The sequence below is a fragment of the Cetorhinus maximus genome, unplaced genomic scaffold (genome assembly GCF_964194155.1).
Source record: "Cetorhinus maximus unplaced genomic scaffold, sCetMax3.hap1.1 HAP1_SCAFFOLD_140, whole genome shotgun sequence".
NCBI lineage: Eukaryota > Metazoa > Chordata > Chondrichthyes > Lamniformes > Cetorhinidae > Cetorhinus > Cetorhinus maximus.
This window is the reverse complement of record NW_027596136.1, coordinates 75021-93214: the sequence shown is the minus strand read 5'-3', so window position 1 is coordinate 93214 and position 18194 is coordinate 75021. Positions and strand designations below refer to the sequence as shown.

General features: G+C 47.0%; 1 protein-coding gene across 2 annotated transcripts in view; it reads right to left on the bottom strand.

The window, feature by feature from the left end:
- Positions 1-18194, bottom strand: part of pola2 (polymerase (DNA directed), alpha 2) — a 40222-nt gene that overhangs the window by 19441 nt on the left and 2587 nt on the right. For both annotated transcript variants that reach the window (XM_078534935.1, XM_078534936.1), the window contains exons 3-14: positions 17505-17596; positions 15374-15431; positions 14721-14830; positions 13123-13316; positions 11420-11508; positions 8974-9129; positions 6903-6965; positions 5726-5786; positions 4653-4777; positions 4160-4198; positions 2867-2940; positions 126-234 (exon numbers count right to left, since the gene is read on the bottom strand). In XM_078534935.1, coding sequence (XP_078391061.1) covers positions 126-234; positions 2867-2940; positions 4160-4198; positions 4653-4777; positions 5726-5786; positions 6903-6965; positions 8974-9129; positions 11420-11508; positions 13123-13316; positions 14721-14830; positions 15374-15431; positions 17505-17596 — 1170 coding nt within the window. The remainder of the gene's footprint in view (positions 1-125; positions 235-2866; positions 2941-4159; positions 4199-4652; positions 4778-5725; positions 5787-6902; positions 6966-8973; positions 9130-11419; positions 11509-13122; positions 13317-14720; positions 14831-15373; positions 15432-17504; positions 17597-18194) is intronic.

The window sequence follows — 18194 nt, the reverse complement described above, 5'->3', positions numbered from 1 at the left end:
AATGCCGGTCTTGTCAGTAACACCCCACAACCCACGAACGATTTAGATTATAAAGCTCAGAACTGATACGCAAGCAACGGTGTGTCAGACAGATGCAGAGAAGGATGAATGAAAGGTTAAAATACCTCCTTGTCTTCTTTGAGCGGCTCAAAGCAGTGGAGCGGTGCCTGAGGATACACAAAGTCGTGATGAACATCCCTCAGCGACGGCACGAACACAAGGTGTGACCCTGAACTGCACAGGAAAGCTTACAATTAAAGAGGCAGAGCCACCTGTGATAGAGTTTGTGCTTAGGTTGTACATTCTTCCAATTTCGGGCCCACATGCTGCAAGTTATGTTGCATTGTAAGTTGCTGTCAATGTCTGAAGAATTTTGTCGCAAGAATACAAAGCTTAAAGAAAACAGACTTCCCACAGTAGCACTGAAGAGACAATTATTAGTATTTATACAATAATGTTTCACATAACAAATCACTCGAAGGCATCTCAACAAAATGCAATTAGTCAGAAATTGATGCCCAGGTAAAGGTGGTGAGATTAAGAGAGACAAATTTACCAAGGAGGAGGGGGTCTAAAGTGACCCTGGATTGGTACAGGAGATGGGTTTCTCACAGATCATAGAACACAAGAAACAGGAGCAGGAACAGACCATATGCCTTGCATGGTCTGCTCTGCCTTTCAATACGACCATGGCTGACCTTGGGCTTTAACTCCACTTTCCCACCCGTCCCCCAGATCCATTAATTCCCTGAGGCACCAAAAATCTGTCTGTCCCAGCCTGAAATTTATCCAACAATCGAGCAAACTTCCCTCTAGGGTAGAGAATTGCCAATATTCTTTGAGTGAAGAAATTTCTCATCTCAGTCCTATATGGTCGGCCCCTTATCCTGAGACTGTGCCCTGGTGTTTTAGATTCCCTGGACAGCAGAAACAATCTCTCACTGTCCAACCTACCAAGCCGTTTCAGAATCGTGTATCACTCATTCTTTCAAACTCCAGAGAACATAGCTCCAAGTCACTCACCTCTCATCAGAGGGCAACCCTTTCACCCCAGGGACCAAACTAGTGAACCTCTGCTTTACCACTTCCAATGCAAGTGTACGCATCCTTAAATATGGAGACCAAAACGACACTTATTCTGGGTGTGGTCTCACCAAAGGCCTGCACAATTGTAGTAAGACTTCTTTATTCCTGCCATAAATCCGTTGCAATAAAGGCCGACATGCCATTTGCCTTCCTAATTGCTTGCTGTACCTGCATGCTAACTTTTGTGCTCTTTGCACGAGAACACCCAAATATCTTTGAATATCAACATTTACAAGTTTCACTCTTTTAAAAAAATACTCTGCTTGCCTATTCTTACGGTCAAAATGAACAATCTCTCACTTTCCCACATGATACTCCCTCTGACATCTTGTTGCCCACTCACTTGGCCCAAGTGGTATCGGTTTGGTTCTGTACTGGGCGCGCGATGTGGGAAGACAGTATAGGGACAACTGCCTAGGGTTGTGTGCGTGCGATGGAGCAGGAGAGAACAACCGGAAGGCAGAGTCCTGCCAAGTCATCATACAGATTGCCTGATGCAAACTTTGACAGAGTAAATAAACAATGTCAAAAGGGGTAAACTTAGAGAGAATGGAAGTCAAGGTCAGGGTAAGAATCTTGCAAAGAACAAAAAGGAGAATGGTTAAATGAAGCTTTGTGGTGTAACAGCAAAACAGAGTGGTTGGACATGGGCTTGTGAAGACCCCCCACCATGCCATGGAATTAACAATCAGAGTCACAGAAAGGGGCAGAATGGAGGACAGAGTCCATATTATCCAGAATCTTGTGGTTACAGCTGAGAGGGGAGAGGGAGGGCGAGAGAGAGGGATGGCGGGAGGGCGAGAGAGAGGGAGGGTGAGGGCGAGAGAGAGGGAGAGGGGGAGGGCGAGAGAGAGAGGGAGGGCGAGAGAGAGAGGAGGGCGAGAGAGAGAGAGAGAGAGAGAGAGGGAGGGCGAGAGAGAGAGAGAGGGCGAGAGAGAGAGAGGGAGGGCGAGAGAGAGAGAGAGAGGGCGAGAGAGAGAGAGGGAGGGCGCGAGAGAGAGAGAGGGAGGGCGAGAGAGAGAGAGAGGGAGGGAGGGCGAGAGAGAGAGAGAGGGAGGGAGAGATTGAGAGACACACACACACACGGAGAAAGAGAGAGAGCTCACAGCACCCCTCCATGGTCATCATATCACTGATTTTTTACTGTTGAATATATACACAGACAAAATTCAACCCTGCCCCTACTGAACGTGAACAGCTTGTGCCACCGGGGCTGGGGGGGCGCCTCTGGCGTAGATTTGCTAAGCCTGGCAACATAGCCGATTTTTGTCAAAGCCGGAAGCAGTCTGCTGCACAGCTCCCCGGTGACCCATCACCCAGCCTGATTGATTGATTGATTGGTTGGAAGTTGCGTTGTCACAAGAGGCTTGTAATTCTTTCTACTCAGCTCTGGATAGCCCTGCGATCCTAAACAGCACGGGTGGCCCTGCAGAAGCTGCATAACATTAGCAATATTTATTGACTCTCTACACCTCGGCCAGCTTGCTTGATGCTGAAGGGAAATTGGGTGCGTCTCCACAGAAAGAAAGCGCATTCCTCCCTCATCAGGCAAAACAGAAAATCTACATGCAGGGATTTCTCACATGATCTGAAGATTGCTGATGGCTTTTGCTGGAGGTTAAGACACCAAAAGCAAAGCTCAGGGACAATAACATAGCCGCCACCCACCCCTCTATCTTCTATCTCAGTACGTGCACTGCTGCCCCAGCTACCTCAGTCCCTGCTTTGAGCCCAACAGAAATATGATGATTATATAGAGCGGATCAGCATGGAAACATACCCCCTTGTCCCTTCGATGATTCCCTTCATACATTGTTTAAAAACCTCTTGGAAGGTCACTGTCAGCTGGCAATTCTAGGAAGAAAAAGATTAAAAGCAGTGAAAATTGCTGTAGCTTACTGAGCACCCAGGCGAGCTGGGTTCTTAGACTCTCATCTCAGTTTACTCCAAGGGGAAGAAGGGAAATCTGTATTATAGCCACCTGTGCTTAACACAACAGTCTGTTCCTGGCTGCTTCATACCAAGTGCAGTTACTGCAGGGATCAGCTGTGGCTTTGTTGGCGGAATTCTGGCATTTGAAAGGCACTAAAATGGCACCTCAGACAGTGCAGCACTCTTTCAATCATGCGCTGGAAGTGCTGACCTGCATTTCGTGCTTATATCTCTGGAGTGCAACATGAACCCATGACCTTCTAGCTCACAGGTGAGTCCTGCCTACTTTCTTCTCATTTACAGGATGTGGGCTTCGCTGGCCGGGCCCAGCATTTATTACCCATCCCTAGTTGCCCCCTTGAGAAGGTGGTGGTGAGCTGCTTTCTTGAGCCGCTGCAGTCTATGTGGTGTAGGTACACCCACAGTGCTGTTAGGGAGGGAGTTACAGGAATTTGACCCAGCGACAGTGGAGGGATGAGTCAGGGCTGGAACTCTGGTGGCAAGGGAGCAGAGTTGGAGAACTTGGGCAAAGCCAATTGAAAGCGAATCTGGGAAAAGTCCTCTTCACACAAAGGGTTGCAAGAATTGGGAACAGACTGACCCAGAGGCACTATCATAGAACCATATTCATTTGGAAAGTAAGAAATATATAGAGAGGGGTAGAAGTTGGGGTTAAGGAGCTGCTGACACAAACAGTTTGGCAGGGTAAGCTCAATGTCTGAATGTCCAGCTCCTGTTCCTAACCAGCCACTAGAATTAAGCAAGAATGGCCCAGAAGGTGTCTCAGTTCCCCTTGCACAGACACCAGGTTCAACCACCAGTCCCTGTTGTTCTAGGTTGCAGCGTTAATTCACTTTAAAATGCAATCATAGAATGACACCTTTCAACCCATCATTCCTGTGCCAGCTCTTTGAAAGATCCATCCAATCAGTCCCACTCCCCCTGCTCTTTCACCCACAGTCCTGCAAAATTTCTCTTTTTCAATATTGATCCCATTCCCCTTTTGAATCTGCTTCCACCGCCTTCCAGATCACAACAACTCGTGTGAAAAAAACATTCTCCTCCCCACACCCCCGGTTCTTTTACCAATTGCCTTAAATCACATGAGGTTTATGATTAAACAACACCTAAAAGATCTTACCTCAATCTGCTCATGTTTGCTGTCCACAAATGGTCCCAACTGAAGGGGAGAAAGAAAGGAATATTGAAAATGAATGCCATTTCTGTACAAAACAACTATCACCCAGGAGAGAGCGAGCGAGAGACAGGTCCAGGTCGGGTTCTAATTGAAAGGTTGATGTAGTGCAGAGCCTATATTTCAGGGTTTTATTGCTGAGTGATGGTAGCACTGTTATGTTTCAGCTGGTAGGCTTGGGTGCTGCAGCCCATGAACTCTGTTTGCCAGTCTGGACCTTACGCTTACTGAGTGAGGGGACAGAAAGGATTAGCAAAAGATTACAGATTACCTACCGATAATCCCCCATGAGTTACTGGATAATATGGCACAGGCTATCAGCAAAGTGTGACAGAGAGTAAGTGTGAACAGAATTAAGAGCGATCAGAATCAAGTGCACCTCAGGAAGTAATATCACACGAATAGATAGGTTTATGCCAGGGCTGAAGAAGGTACATACCAGTATGCAGATGTCTGGTTGATCCCTGTTGATAACATCTATCAGATCCATCATGGGATCATAGGTGATGCTGTCCGAGGTGGTGTAGGGTCCGCAGGCCACAAGAACCATCTGCTGCTCCAGACCTAGGTACATCATTCACAGCTCAGTGAACTCTATTTGACAGGGCCCTCCCCTCCCCACAGACCACGACCATCTGATCCACATTAAATAATTACAATGAAGCAGTCAAACACTGCAGTACATGAGAAAAGGAACACATCACACCACGTCCGTATTCACTGAAGAAGTCACATCTCAAAGTCTGAGTATAGGATTTCATACTGAGAGGAACCGTATGCCATGTAATGTACAATGTCTTACTGTTATCGAGTAAGCACAAATCAACTGCTTGGGTTTAAAGTCAATTGGATTCTCTGAGCTGTTTCAAGGTTACAACCATCAGGAGAGGCTGAGCAGGCTGGGGTTCTTTTCTCTGGAAGGGTTACCTGATAGGTCTTTAAAATGGTGAAGGGGGTTTCGATAGGGTCGACGTAGAGGTGTTTCCACTTGTGGGGGAGACCAGAACTAGGGCTCATTGATATAAGATAATCACGAATAAATCCATTGGGGAATTCAGGAGAAACTTCTTCATCCAGAGAATGGGGAGAATGTGGGACTCGCTCCCACAGGGAGTGGTCGAGGTGAATATTATAAATACATTTAAGGGGGAAGCTGGATAAACACATGAGGGAGAAGGAAAGAGGACATATTTATTGGGTGAGGTGTAGAGGGGTAGGAGGTGGCTCGTGTGGAGCAGAAACACCAGCCGACACGTGTTGGGCCAAACGGCCTGTCTGCGTGCTGGAAATGTTGCGCAAGTCCAATTTCTGTAAGCGAAAGACACAAGGTCAGGTAAAGACTTGCATTTATATAGCACCTTTCACACACAGGACATCCCGAAGTGCTTTGCAGTTAATTAAGTAAATTAAGTATTTTTGTTTGAAGTGTGGTCACACTTGTACTGTAGCTTGTACAGCGCAGCCAATTTTGTGTACAGATGGTAGGAATAGTTTTACACGTTATTCACTTACCTTCAAAAGCCTCCTCCTGCTCAGATTGTTTCTCAGGTTGGTAGAAAGGCAGTGGCACTCCCTGCAACACAGGCATGGGGGAAACTCACATCATAAAGAATAGGTTACCCAAACAGCAAAAGCTCAGGGAACTCACCGAGTGGGGAATCTTGGACAAAGGACACAGCGCGTGGTGATCTGCTGACTGCATTACCATTAAACACCCAGCCAGCTTCATCACTCTACACTCCCACTGTGAGCTGCAGATCGTGGTGACTGCATTACCATTAAACACCCAGCCAGCTTCATCACTCTACACTCCCACTGTGAGCTGCAGATCGTGGTGACTGCATTACCATTAAACACCCAACCAGCTTCATCACTCTACATTCCCAGTGTGAGCTGCAGATCGTGCTGACTGCATTACCCTCAAACACCCAGCCAGCTTCATCACTCTACACTCCCAGTGTGAGCTGCAGATCGTGGTGACTGCATTACCATTAAACACCCAGCCAGCTTCATCACTCTACACTCCCAGTGTGAGCTGCAGATCGTGCTGACTGCATTACCATTAAACACCCAACCAGCTTCATCACTCTACACTCCCACTGTGAGCTGCAGATCGTGCTGACTGCATTACCCTCAAACACCCAGCCAGCTTCATCACTCTACACTCCCAGTGTGAACTGCAGATCGTGGTGACTGCATTACCATTAAACACCCAACCAGCTTCATCACTCTACACTCCCAGTGTGAGCTGCAGACATTAGGAACAAGTACAAGAGTATAAGAAGGTTAAAGAGAGCAGCAGGACATGCATGAGAGAAACAGGGGGTATGAGAGCACTTGGTGGGGGACGTGGTTGAGACATGCAGGGGACATGTGACAGAGCACACAATAGGGCAGAGGCAAGAGAAATGTGGAGAACATGCTCCCAAGGAGATCAGAGCACACAAGAGGGGCGCAGGGGGCACTTGAGTGGCACAGCAGACATACAAGCAAGAAAAGCAGAAGATGAACAGGTTCAGACTATGGGCAGCACCCAGCCTTTGTTTGCCATCTTTTGTGACAGTAGTCAAGATAGGAAACCAACTTTGGTGGAATAATTGAGAACCAGTGTTACCAGCTTAATTTTTAAATGCCAAGTCTGACTGAATCAGTTAACGGAACTTTCCCAGCCCACCGCTCAAATACTGACCTCATACAGCCGGGAAGCCACCACGCGTCGGCCGGTGCTGTTTGTTCCATCTAGAGCCACTACCTAACGAAAGCAAAGAGCATCACAATCAGATCCAATGCTCCAGTATATGTTGTACATACACCAGAATTAGCCACAGGGGTATTAATCTAGAGGCAACTCTGTCCTCCCCAACAACCTCATTACAACCTTGGTTCAAACATGGACAAAACAGCTGAACTCCCGAGGTGAGGTGTGAGTAGTGACTGCCCTTGACATCAAGGCAGCATTTGACCGAGTGTGGCATCAAGCAGCCCCAGCAAAACTGGAATCAATGGGAATCAGGGAGAAAACTCTCTGCCGGTTGGAGTCATACCCAACACAAAGGAAGACGATTGTGGTTGTTGGAGGTCAATCATCTCAGCTCCAGGACATCACTGCAGGAGTTCCTCAGGGTAGTGTCCTCGGCCCAACCATCTTCAGCTGCTTCATCAATGACCTTCCTTCCATCATAAGGTCAGAAGTGGGGATGTTCCCTGATTATTGCACAATGTTCAGCACCATTCGCCACTCCTCAGATACTGAAGCAGTCCATGTCCAAATGCAGCAAGACCTGGACAATATCCGGGTTTGGGCTGATAAGTGGCAAGTAACATTCACACCAAACAAGTGCCAGGCAATGCCCATCTCCAACAAGAGAGAATCTAACCATTGCCTCTTGACGTTCAATGGCATTACCATTGCTGACTCCCCTACTAACAACATCTTGGGGGGTTACCATTGACCAGAAACTGAACTGGATTAGCCATATAAATACTGTGGCTACAAGAGCAGGTCAGAGGCTAGGAATCCTGCAGCAAGTAACTCACCTCTTGATTTCTTGGAATACGCTCCACTTGCCTGGATCAGCTCAGCTCCAAAAACACTCAAGAAGCTTGACACCACCCGGATAAAGCAGCCCGCTTGATTGGCACCCCATCCATAAACATCTACTCCCTCCACCACTGACGCACAGTGGCAGCAGTGTGTGTACCATCTACAAGATGCACTGCCAGAATTCACCAAGGCTCCTTCGACAGCACCTTCCAAAACCACGACCTCTACCATCTAGAAGGACAAGGGCAGCAGATAGATGGGAACACCACTACCCGCTAATTCCGCTCCAAGCCACTCACCTTCCTGACTTGGAAATACATCACTGTTCCTTCACTGTCACTGAGCCAAATCCCAGAACTCCTTACCTAACGGCACTGTGGGTGTAATTAGGGAAGGGCAATAAGTGCTGACCTATCTAGCAATGCCCACGAATATAAAAATATTTTAAAAAAACAGGAGGTAGAGGAATACTAAACAAGTACATTAAGTGTTCATCTGCCAGTGAAGCTCTGATTAATTTGTAGTATATAGGTGATCCTCAGGGGTCAGCCTGATCTCAGCCAGGGTGCAGAATTTAGCTTTGGGGTTAGTGGGGTAGAGGGAGTAGAAAATAAATCAGCCACTCCTCATCATGATGCAGTGACTCCTGCTGGTACACTGCAGTGAATACCTGTATATTTCACACACCTTCGGAACTGCCACCAGTTGTCCTTTTTTTAAATATATATATATATATATTTATCAACATGGTAACTGGCTGAATGTACTGAAACTTCCCTGAAAATGGTGAGTTCTTTACGCAGTGCCCATGGTAGCAAACAGAACTCTCTACCCTTGAGTGGAGCCATGCGAACATTCGATCCCACAGATACAGAGGCTTCTCACCACTTCTTTTATAAAGCCTGCTGGCCTACTATCTGTGTTAAGGTGTAAACAGTGCCTCGAAGGCTGTTTGCAATTTGCAAGAGTCCATGCTTTCAGAGTGCATTCTGTATATTTTATTACAGAATTTATCTGGGTCTCCCAATAAGTGTCTGTTTTTACAGGTTTCACTGGATTTACACCCCCTCCAGTACAGTCATTCTGGAATCCAGTGAGGGATGATGGGCTTTGATAGGAAACCATGAGCCCACGTTGCATGTTGGAGGCGAGCCCACAAACCAGCAAGTATTGAATTTATCTCGCCAAACTCCCACTGTTACTCAGCTTCACTCACCTGCCCGGGAAACAGCGAGTAATCCTTCAGATCTGACAGGTCCACCGGCACTTGCATTCCTGCAGAATGTTTCAGGTCTCCCTGCAATATCACTGACTTTGCGTTGAGCTTTCCATTGCTGTCACATGCGATCTGCCCTAGAAACGTTACCGGCTCCTGCAATGAATTGAAAAGAATGATTAATAAGGGTAACGGACAAAAGTCTGACCTCTGGTTAATTCTGGTAGGTGGGCAGGATTCCAATAGGTCTAGTTCATCTCCCTTTTGATCTCCAGTGCTCACTGACTGACACTGGCTCTCTGGGTATCCTTGCTTTTAAATCCCTCTATGGCCTCATCTTCTCCCTATCTCTGGAAACTCCCAGCCCTACAATCAACAGAGATCTCTGCACTCCTCTAATTCCGGCCACTTGTACATTCCTAATTTTAATCGCTCCACTATTGGTGGCCGTGCCTTCTGCTGCCTGGACCCTAAGCTCTGGAATTCCCTCCCTAAACCTCTCCGCCTCCCTCTCCTCTCCTTTAAGATGCTACTTAAAACATACCTTTTTGATTGAGCTTTTGGTCACATGTCCATAATATTGCCCTACATGTCTCATTGTTAAATCTTATTTGCTAATGTTCCTGTCAAGCGTCTTGGGACATTCTGCTATCTTTATGGTGTTAAATAAATGCAAGTTTTTGCTGCTGTATAAACCTCTCCTGTGTCTGAGTGCTTGTTACTGGTCATTAACTATTCGTGCAGGAACTGGCTGGGAGGGAGATAAAGACAGGAAACAATGAATAGAAAATCCTGGAAAACCCACAGCAGGACCAGCTTCTGAACGTTAATGATTTGAGAAAAACACCATCAACAAAAGTGCTATCCTACCTGTCAGATGTTAACTGAATTATTATCTACCAGTTGTTATCAAAAGGCTGGTCTTCAGCTAAAGACTTGTCAGTACTGAATCAAGTGAACAACTTAGTGCAAGGTCCAGATGGATACATAGAAAATAGGAGCAGGAGGAGGCCATTTGGCCCTTCGAGCCTGCTCCGCCATTCTTTATATCAATTATGATATGACTTAGAACAACTAGAGTACTGCTCCTCACCTGAGTTGGCATAGTCACCGATCTAAACTGCTCAATATTCTAGTAACTTGTCAAAGGATTCAGCACCATACACACTAAAGCACTGACAAGTGTTTTTATTTTATTTTTATCTTATGACAACATTCACTACACTCATCACTGAATGAAAGGAGATCGTGTAACATTGAGGCATTAAAACTGAAATGTTCAGCCCTGGTGCTGTATCTCGTGGCGTATTTAGACATTCTGCCATACTGTCCTGAGCAATATACTTGGGTGCAGTTCAGGTTCGCTGTTTAATCCTTACCCTAGATCCTAACAGAGACAATATCAGGTGCTACCACTAGGTGGGGCATAGACAGAAGCTTTCACATATCTTTAAGTTTACCAAGTTTAACAAATCACCTTTGCTGCGCTTTTGCTTTAACCATGGAACTAGAAGTGATAGTTACCCTTTGACTTACAACCTTCACACAGAACTTGTCCAGGAGGCTGAAATTCCAACCTCAACAACTTGTATTTACGTAGTACTTCAAGATATTGCAACAGCGTGTTAATCAGGCAGAAATCCTCACTGAAACACAAAGGGATATTAAGACTGGTGACCAAATACCTAGGTTTTAATGAGCGCCTTGAAGGAGGAGAGGCGGAGAGATTTAGGGAGGGAATTCGAGAGCTTAACCCAGGCAGCTGAAGCAATTGAAATTGGGGGATGCTCAAGAGGCTGGTGTTGGAGGAGGTTAGAGGTAGGGAAGGTTGTAGGGGCTGGAGGAGGTTACAGAGATAGAGGGCGTTGTAGGGGGTGGAGGAGGTTACAGAGCTGGGGAGGATTGTAGGGGCTGGAGGAGGTTACAGAGATAGGGAGGGTTGTAGGGGCTGGAGGAGGTTACAGAGATAGGGAGGGTTGTAGGGGCCGGAGGAAGTTAGAGATAGGGAGAGCTGTAGGAGGTTACAGAGATAGGGAGGGTTGTAGGGGCTGGAGGAGGTTACAGAAGTAGGAAGGGTGATAGGTGCTGGGAGAGGTTACAGAGATAGGGAGGGCTGAGGCCATGGCAGGATTTGAACATGAGGATAAGCATTTGAAAACCAAGGTGTTGCTGTACCAAGAGCCAGTGTAGGTCAGCAAGCACTGTTGATGGGTGAATGGGACTTGGTGAACATTAGGATATCAACATGCAATAAACACAGAAGGCCCACTATTATGTCAAATGACTTCTCCAGTTTAAACATTAGAATTTTCTTAAGCAGTTTATTGGAATTTTATGAAGGGTGACAATTATTTCTCAATATGTTTTGAGTTTACTAATACTGAACCAAATGGGCTGTTTACAGTGAGGTCCAGGTGGATAGGACAAGCAGAATATAGCTCCTCACCTGAGCTGGCATAGCCACTGATCTGAAGTCCTCGATATTGTAATGATCTGTCAAAACCTGACTCAGCTCCTCAATCCTGTCGTTTAGAACTGAAATGGATTAATGAGCAGCGGCTTAGAGCTCTTAATTTTCTTATCAACTTTCTCACCCCATCCTTATTCCCCAAAAGCATTAACCCCTGGCTGAGGCACGGTGTCTCCCACAATCCACATTCGAGGGGATCATCACAGCTGAGTCTGATCCACATTTGAAGCACCACGAAGCCATCAGGGGCAGGAAACCTGGCTGATTTCTCCCCTTGCTCAGCCGAAAAGGCACTGAGGCCAACTTTTGTTTCCCAGCTGAGAACTAACTGAATACAGCTGGAATCAGAACCGAAGTCGTCTGGTCCCTGGAGACACAGGAACTGGAAGAAGCCATTCAATGCCTCGAGCTAATCAATGACACCATGGCTTCCCTGTATCCAACTCCATTTACCTACCTTTGCTCTATTTCTATCCTTTATATCTAGCAAAATCCACAAGTTTAATATTAATCGAAGGAGTGCCTACTGTTTATTGTGGGAGAGAGTTTCACACTTCAAACAGCGTTCCAGTGAAGAAGTGTTTCCTAATTTCTCTCCTGAATGACCTGGCTCTGATTTTAAGGTGATGTTTCTCTTGTCGGGACGCCTCAGCACCACACCTGGCCTTTCCTTTACTCACTGAGCTATGGAAGAGCTGAAGGAGCTCCCTGCTGTCTCCTCCCGAGGGCTTATGCTGGGGTAAGGATCTGTAGTGTGCGGGCAGCACCGCTGCTAAGTCACCCAGAAAGCGAGCAGCTATAAGGCGGCGCACCTCAATGTACCTTCCATCAGGTGAGTACCTGATCCAGGGGCAGCAGTACCACAGAGCAACAAGAGGAATCCATTCAGTCCTTCCAACCTGTTCCTCCAATCAACTAGATCATGACGGATCTGTACCTTACTTCCATTGACTGGCTCAGTCCCATGAGCCTTAATACCCTTACCTTAGAAAAATCTATCAGTCTCAGTTTTGCCATTTTCAATTGATTCCCCCAGCCTCAACTGCTTTTTAGGGGAGAGAGTTCCAGATTTCCACTCCCCTTTGTGTGAAGAAGAGCTTTCTGACATCACCCCTGAATGGCCTGGCTCGAATTTTAAGGTTCTGCCCCCTTGTTCTGGGTCCTCCACCCCACCCAAGAGGAAACCGTTTCTCTCTATCAATCCTACTGAATCCTTTAATCATCTTTTACCCCTTGATTAGATCACCCCTTAATCTTCTGCACTCGAGCGAATACAGCCTTGTCTGTGCAACCCGTCCTCGGAACTGAACCTTTTTAGCTCCGGGATCATTCTGGTGAATCTGCACAACACCCCCTCCAAGGGCAATCCTTCCTGAGTTGGGGGTCCAGATCTTCCGTCTGGCTGAGGGAGCTTTGATTTCAGCAGTGTGGGTTGTCCAAGGACAATGCCCCACCCTGTTGATTTCCCTATGGTACTGATGCCAACAGTGACCCCCTGCTGTCCTGGTTGCAATGTTTGTTTTTAACCAGGAGAGTGCAGAAGGGGTTTCTGAACAGAAGAGCGTTGTATTGTCTAACTGAAGCTTATCCCACGTTTCCTCAGCCATGTCAGAGCTGGAGAGGTGCTTCAGGAGAAACCCAGTGAAATAAAAACAAAGTAGCAACCAAGCGGGAATTACCATCTCGGACGTCACGCAGCTTCTGGAACATGTACTTAAACCTTTTGGTGATCGAGTCCTCAGGTGCGGCCAGCAGCTGAACACTGGCACTCCTGCCGCCCATGCCATGCCAGGTGGCTCCTTGTGCCGTGCCGAAGGAGGCGACAACTTCACCGCGGTTGGCTCTGGAACTGTACTTCTGAGATGGGGTAGCACTGAGGACGGCAAAAGGGAAAATAACTCATCAAACACCAAGCAGCCACAAGGGGTTCATTAAGGTTGGAAATTACAACAACAAGGTTTTATAAAGCACCTTTAACATCACCAAGGTGCTTCACAGGAACGTAAATCAGACAGAATTTGACCCCAAGCCACAAGGAGATATTATGGGCAGGTGATGAAAGTCTCGGTCAAAGAGGTGGGTTTTAAGGAGCATCTTAAAGGAGGAGCGAGAGCAAGAGAGGGGGAGAGGTTGAGGGAGGGAATTCCAGAGCTTAGGGCCCCAGGTAGCTGAAGGCACGGCCGCCAATGGTGGAGCGATGGGAATCGGGGGATGTTGAAGAGGCTGGAATTGGAGGAGCGCAGGGATCTTGGAGGGTGGTAGGAATGGAGTTACAAAGATAGGTGGCTGGAAGGTGGGGTGGGGGCGGTGGAGGTGGCCATGGAAAGATTTGAAAACAGGAATGAGAGTTTTAAAATCAAGCTATCGGTGAACCAGGAGCCAACATAGGTCATCAAGCACGGGGTAAATGGGTGAACGGGATTTGGTGAACATTAGGATATGGGCAGTGTAGCTTTGTACACACTTCAACTTATCCAAACTGTTCATACAAACGCTTACTGGGTTAGGGCATCAGCCCTCAGTGGGTAGCACACTCACCGCAGAGCCAGATGGTTGTGAGGCTAAACCCCACTCCAGAGACTTGAGCTCCACAATCCAGACCAACATTCCCCATAGGCAATACTGAGGGAGCAATTGCTTATTTTACACTTTCAATGGGATGTGGGTATTGCTGGCTAGATCAGCATTTATTGCCCATTCCTAATTGCCCTTGAGAAGCTGGTGGTGAGTTGCCTTCTTGAAGCGCTGCAGTTCAGGCAGTGTCGGTACACCCACAGTGCAGGGAGAAAGGGGGGAGATTAATCACTTTCACCGGTTTAGTGTATAGAAATAAAAGGCGGTGAAAAAAGAAAGTTTGGATTTTATTTTACACCCAAGACATGACAGCCATCATATTAAATTTGGCAAGTTAGGAAAGCCCAGCACATGTGAAGCTGGAAACACACAGCAGGTCACTCAGCATGTGAGAATGGGAAATATACAAGTTAACATTTGCAACAGAGCTTACATCATTGCTTGAAGGTGTGTGGCCCCTATAAACCGCAGGGCAAAGTGACAAGGGATAGAAATGCACGGGCACCGGCCGGGAGGGCGGCTCTCGCTGCGGGCACCGGCCGGGAGGGCGGCTCTCGCCGCGGGCACCGGCCGGGAGGGCGGCTGTTAGCATAGAGAGGCAGTGGGCTTAATAGCCTGTCACAGGCCGTTTGACCGATATCTCTCCAAATGCTGCTGTGTATTTCCAGGTCTATGTCACTGGTTTGTCAAACTGCACTGTTACCTTGGAGAAAAAGAAGCCGGGGAGAAGAGCAGACGTGGGCTGCGGGTAATCGACACCTTCTTCGACTGCGGATGCTCTGGAGTGGTCAGCACACGCTTCTGTGAACCTGCCTACGGAGGGAAAAAAAAATCATTCAATCCGAAGCACAAACGGGAACAAGCACCTCACCAAACACAGGCAGCCCACCCACCCTCCAAAAACAATCTCCGTACAAACCTCCCCCCCTAACCCCACCAAGAAAACAGACACCCCCAACCTCTCTCCAAGAACAATCAGTGTAAACCCCACCACCCACCCCCCATCAAACACAGGCAGCCCACACCCCACCCCTCCAAAAACAATCAGTACAAAACGAGGGAGCCATTTCACCCCACCCACCCCGACTCGGGCAGTGTCAGTACACTACAGAAAAAAGTAATTCACAACCCATCATTTCCCAGATGGGCATTGAACAAGAGGTGACTATTCCCTCAGAAGAGGGGGAAAAGAACACACAGCAGGAAAAAAACTCCACCAAGAACTCAGTTACGCGGTTCCAATTGCAAAGGACTAGGAAGGGAGGACTGTGGCTTTTCAAATCCAAAGCTCAGGGAGAAAGGCAGCAAGTTTAATCATGACCCTCAAAAGGGATAACATCCTCATCTACAAAATACCTTAGATAGTGTGGCATAGGAATCCAGCAGATTCTCTTCCTCCGTCTCTGCTTGGACACTGCCTAGAGTTAAAGGAAACGTACTGGCCGCACGGTAACTCAGTTGTCGCTGCTACACTCCCTTTCCCAGCGATTCTTTACGTTGAATTTACAGCACAGTAACATACCAGTGTTAATGCTCCATGTAAGCCCTCAATTACACCCTCCCTCTCTTCCTGCACTAGAGCCAAGGCTTCTGCTTTAGATTTTGTTACACTTAAGAGATTAACCTGCCCACACCCTCAATACGTTCAAATAAACTCACTGCTCTGTCCCCGACTCAACCTCCTCACAATGGCTGCGCTGCCAGATTATCTGGTGGCACTCTCGCCTCAGAGGTCCAAGGCCCGCTCCAGGGCTTGAGCTCAGAATCTGCCTGACGCTTCAGGGCTGAGGGAGTGCTGCAGAGTCAAAGGGCCCATTTTTCAGATTTTCAGGACATAAAAAGATCCTGTGGCTGCATTCAGAGAGCTCTCCTGCTGTCCGGATCAACATTTATCCCTCAACTCACAGCACCATACACAGAATGACCAGTCACCTTACCATACTGCAGTTTATGGGATCTTGCAGAGTGTAAATGGGCTGTCAGCGTTTGATAACAGAAGTGGGTGAGTTCTGAACGTAAATGGCTGCAGCACGCTTTGGGTCACCCTGATGTGGTGAAACAATCATAGAATTGTTACTGTGCAGATCATCATCTGGTCCGTGTCTGCACCAGCTCTCCGAATGCATGTCTCACCTTGTGCCAGTCTCCTGCCTTCGCCCTGCAGGTTGTTTCTTTTCAAATAATCATCTAATTCCCTCCTGAATGCTTCAATTGAACCTGCCTCGACTGCACTCTGAGGCAGTACATTCCAGACCCTAACTGCTCGCTGCATGGAAGTTTTGTCTCATAGCGCTTTTGCTTTTTTTTATAAACCAATTACACTCAATCTGTGCCCTGTCGTTCTCTACCTTTCTGCCAATGGGGACAGTTTCTCCCCATCTACTCTGTCCAGACCCTCATGATTTTGAAAGCTTCTATCAAATCACTCAACCTTCTTTTCTATAAGGAAAATAGTCCCAATTTCTCCAATCTACCTTCAGTATTGAAGTTTCTCATCCCTGGAACCATTCTCGTGAATCTTTTCTGCACTCCCTCCAATGCCTTCACATCCATCCTAAAGTGTGGTGCCCATTACTGGACGCAATACTCCAGCTGAGGCTGAACCAGTGACTTATATAAGTTTGACATAACCTCCTTGCTCTTATACTCTATGCCCCTGTATATAAAAGCACAGGATACCGTACACTTTATTAACCATGCTCTCAACCTGTCCGACCATCTTTATTGGCTTATCCACAAATACACCCAGGGCCCTCTGCTCCTGCACCCTGAGTTGTGCCCCTATTTTGTACTGTCTTTCCACGTTCTATCTACCAAAATGTATCACTCCACATTTCTCCACACTGAACTTCATCTTCCGCCTCTCCACCAGCTTGTCTGCCCTTTTGAAGTTCTACGCCGTCCTCCTCACAGTTTACAATGCTTCCAAGTTTTGTGTCGTCCGCAAACTTTGAAACTGTTCCCTGCACACCAAGGCCTAGGGCATTAATATATATCAGGAAAAGCAAGGGTCCCGATACTGGCCCCTGGGGAACTCAACTACAAACCTTCCTCCAGCCTAAAAAGCATCCACTAACCACTACTCTGTTTCCTGTCACCCAGCCAAATCTGTTTCCATGTTGCTGCTTTGCCTTTTATTCCACGAACTATAACTTTGCTCACAAGTCAATTGTGTGGCACTGTATCAAATGCCTTTTGGAAGTTCAGGTACACCACTTCAACAGCATTACCCTCATCAAACCTCTGTTACCGCTTCAAGAAACTCCAGCAAGTTAGTTAAAGATGAATTTCCCCTAAGGAATCCATGCTGGCTTTCCTTAGTTAACCTGCATTTGCCCATGTGACAATTAATTTTGTACCAAATTATAGTTTCGGAAGTTAAGAAAAGTGCTATGTAAAGTTATTACATTAATAACAGACTTTTCCCAATATCATCACCTGAGAACATTACACACATTTTATACTTTGTGTTTGTTTAAAAGGATACAGCTCTTCAAGAGTGTTCAGGTCCTGCATAGGTGCCCGGTTGTTCTGTCTGACTGTTGCCGGGCGAGACTTATTGGCTTTTTTACTAAGGATCTGCCAAGAGAAAACATTTCTGGATTAAGGTGGAAGTGGGGATGAGAATAATGTTCTGTTGGCTGTCTTAATGGATGAAATTCCAGGCAGAATTACTTCAATTCACTACTGTTCATTCTGGAGGAGATGATCTGTGACCCGTGTGTGCTACTGCCTTTGGGAAGTGATTCAATACTTCAGTTTGACAGCATTTATAACATAGAAGATACCTGGATAGGGAGGCAACTGTGAATACTTAAGCTCACACAGGCCAGGTGATTCAAAGGCCATGGAAAGTAACCTCATCTCTACTCATCAACCCACTTCCCACATTCTTGCTGCTGAGCAGTCAGTGGTCTGAAATCCACACCACCAGGCTGCAGGCGTTAACGTTTGACCGGCACACACTTAAAAGTAGAAAAAAAAAATCACAACTAACATCTAGCATCACTTTGCAGCCCTTTCTACACTCCTCCAGCCCCAACATGACAGCGATTCCCACTGAAGCTGGAGTACTCACAGTCGGTGCTCCAGTGGTACAAGAGGCACAAATTGTGTAGAGCCATGCAGTACAGGAAGAGGCCATACAGACCATCAGGGCGGCTGTTTGAAAGGTCTA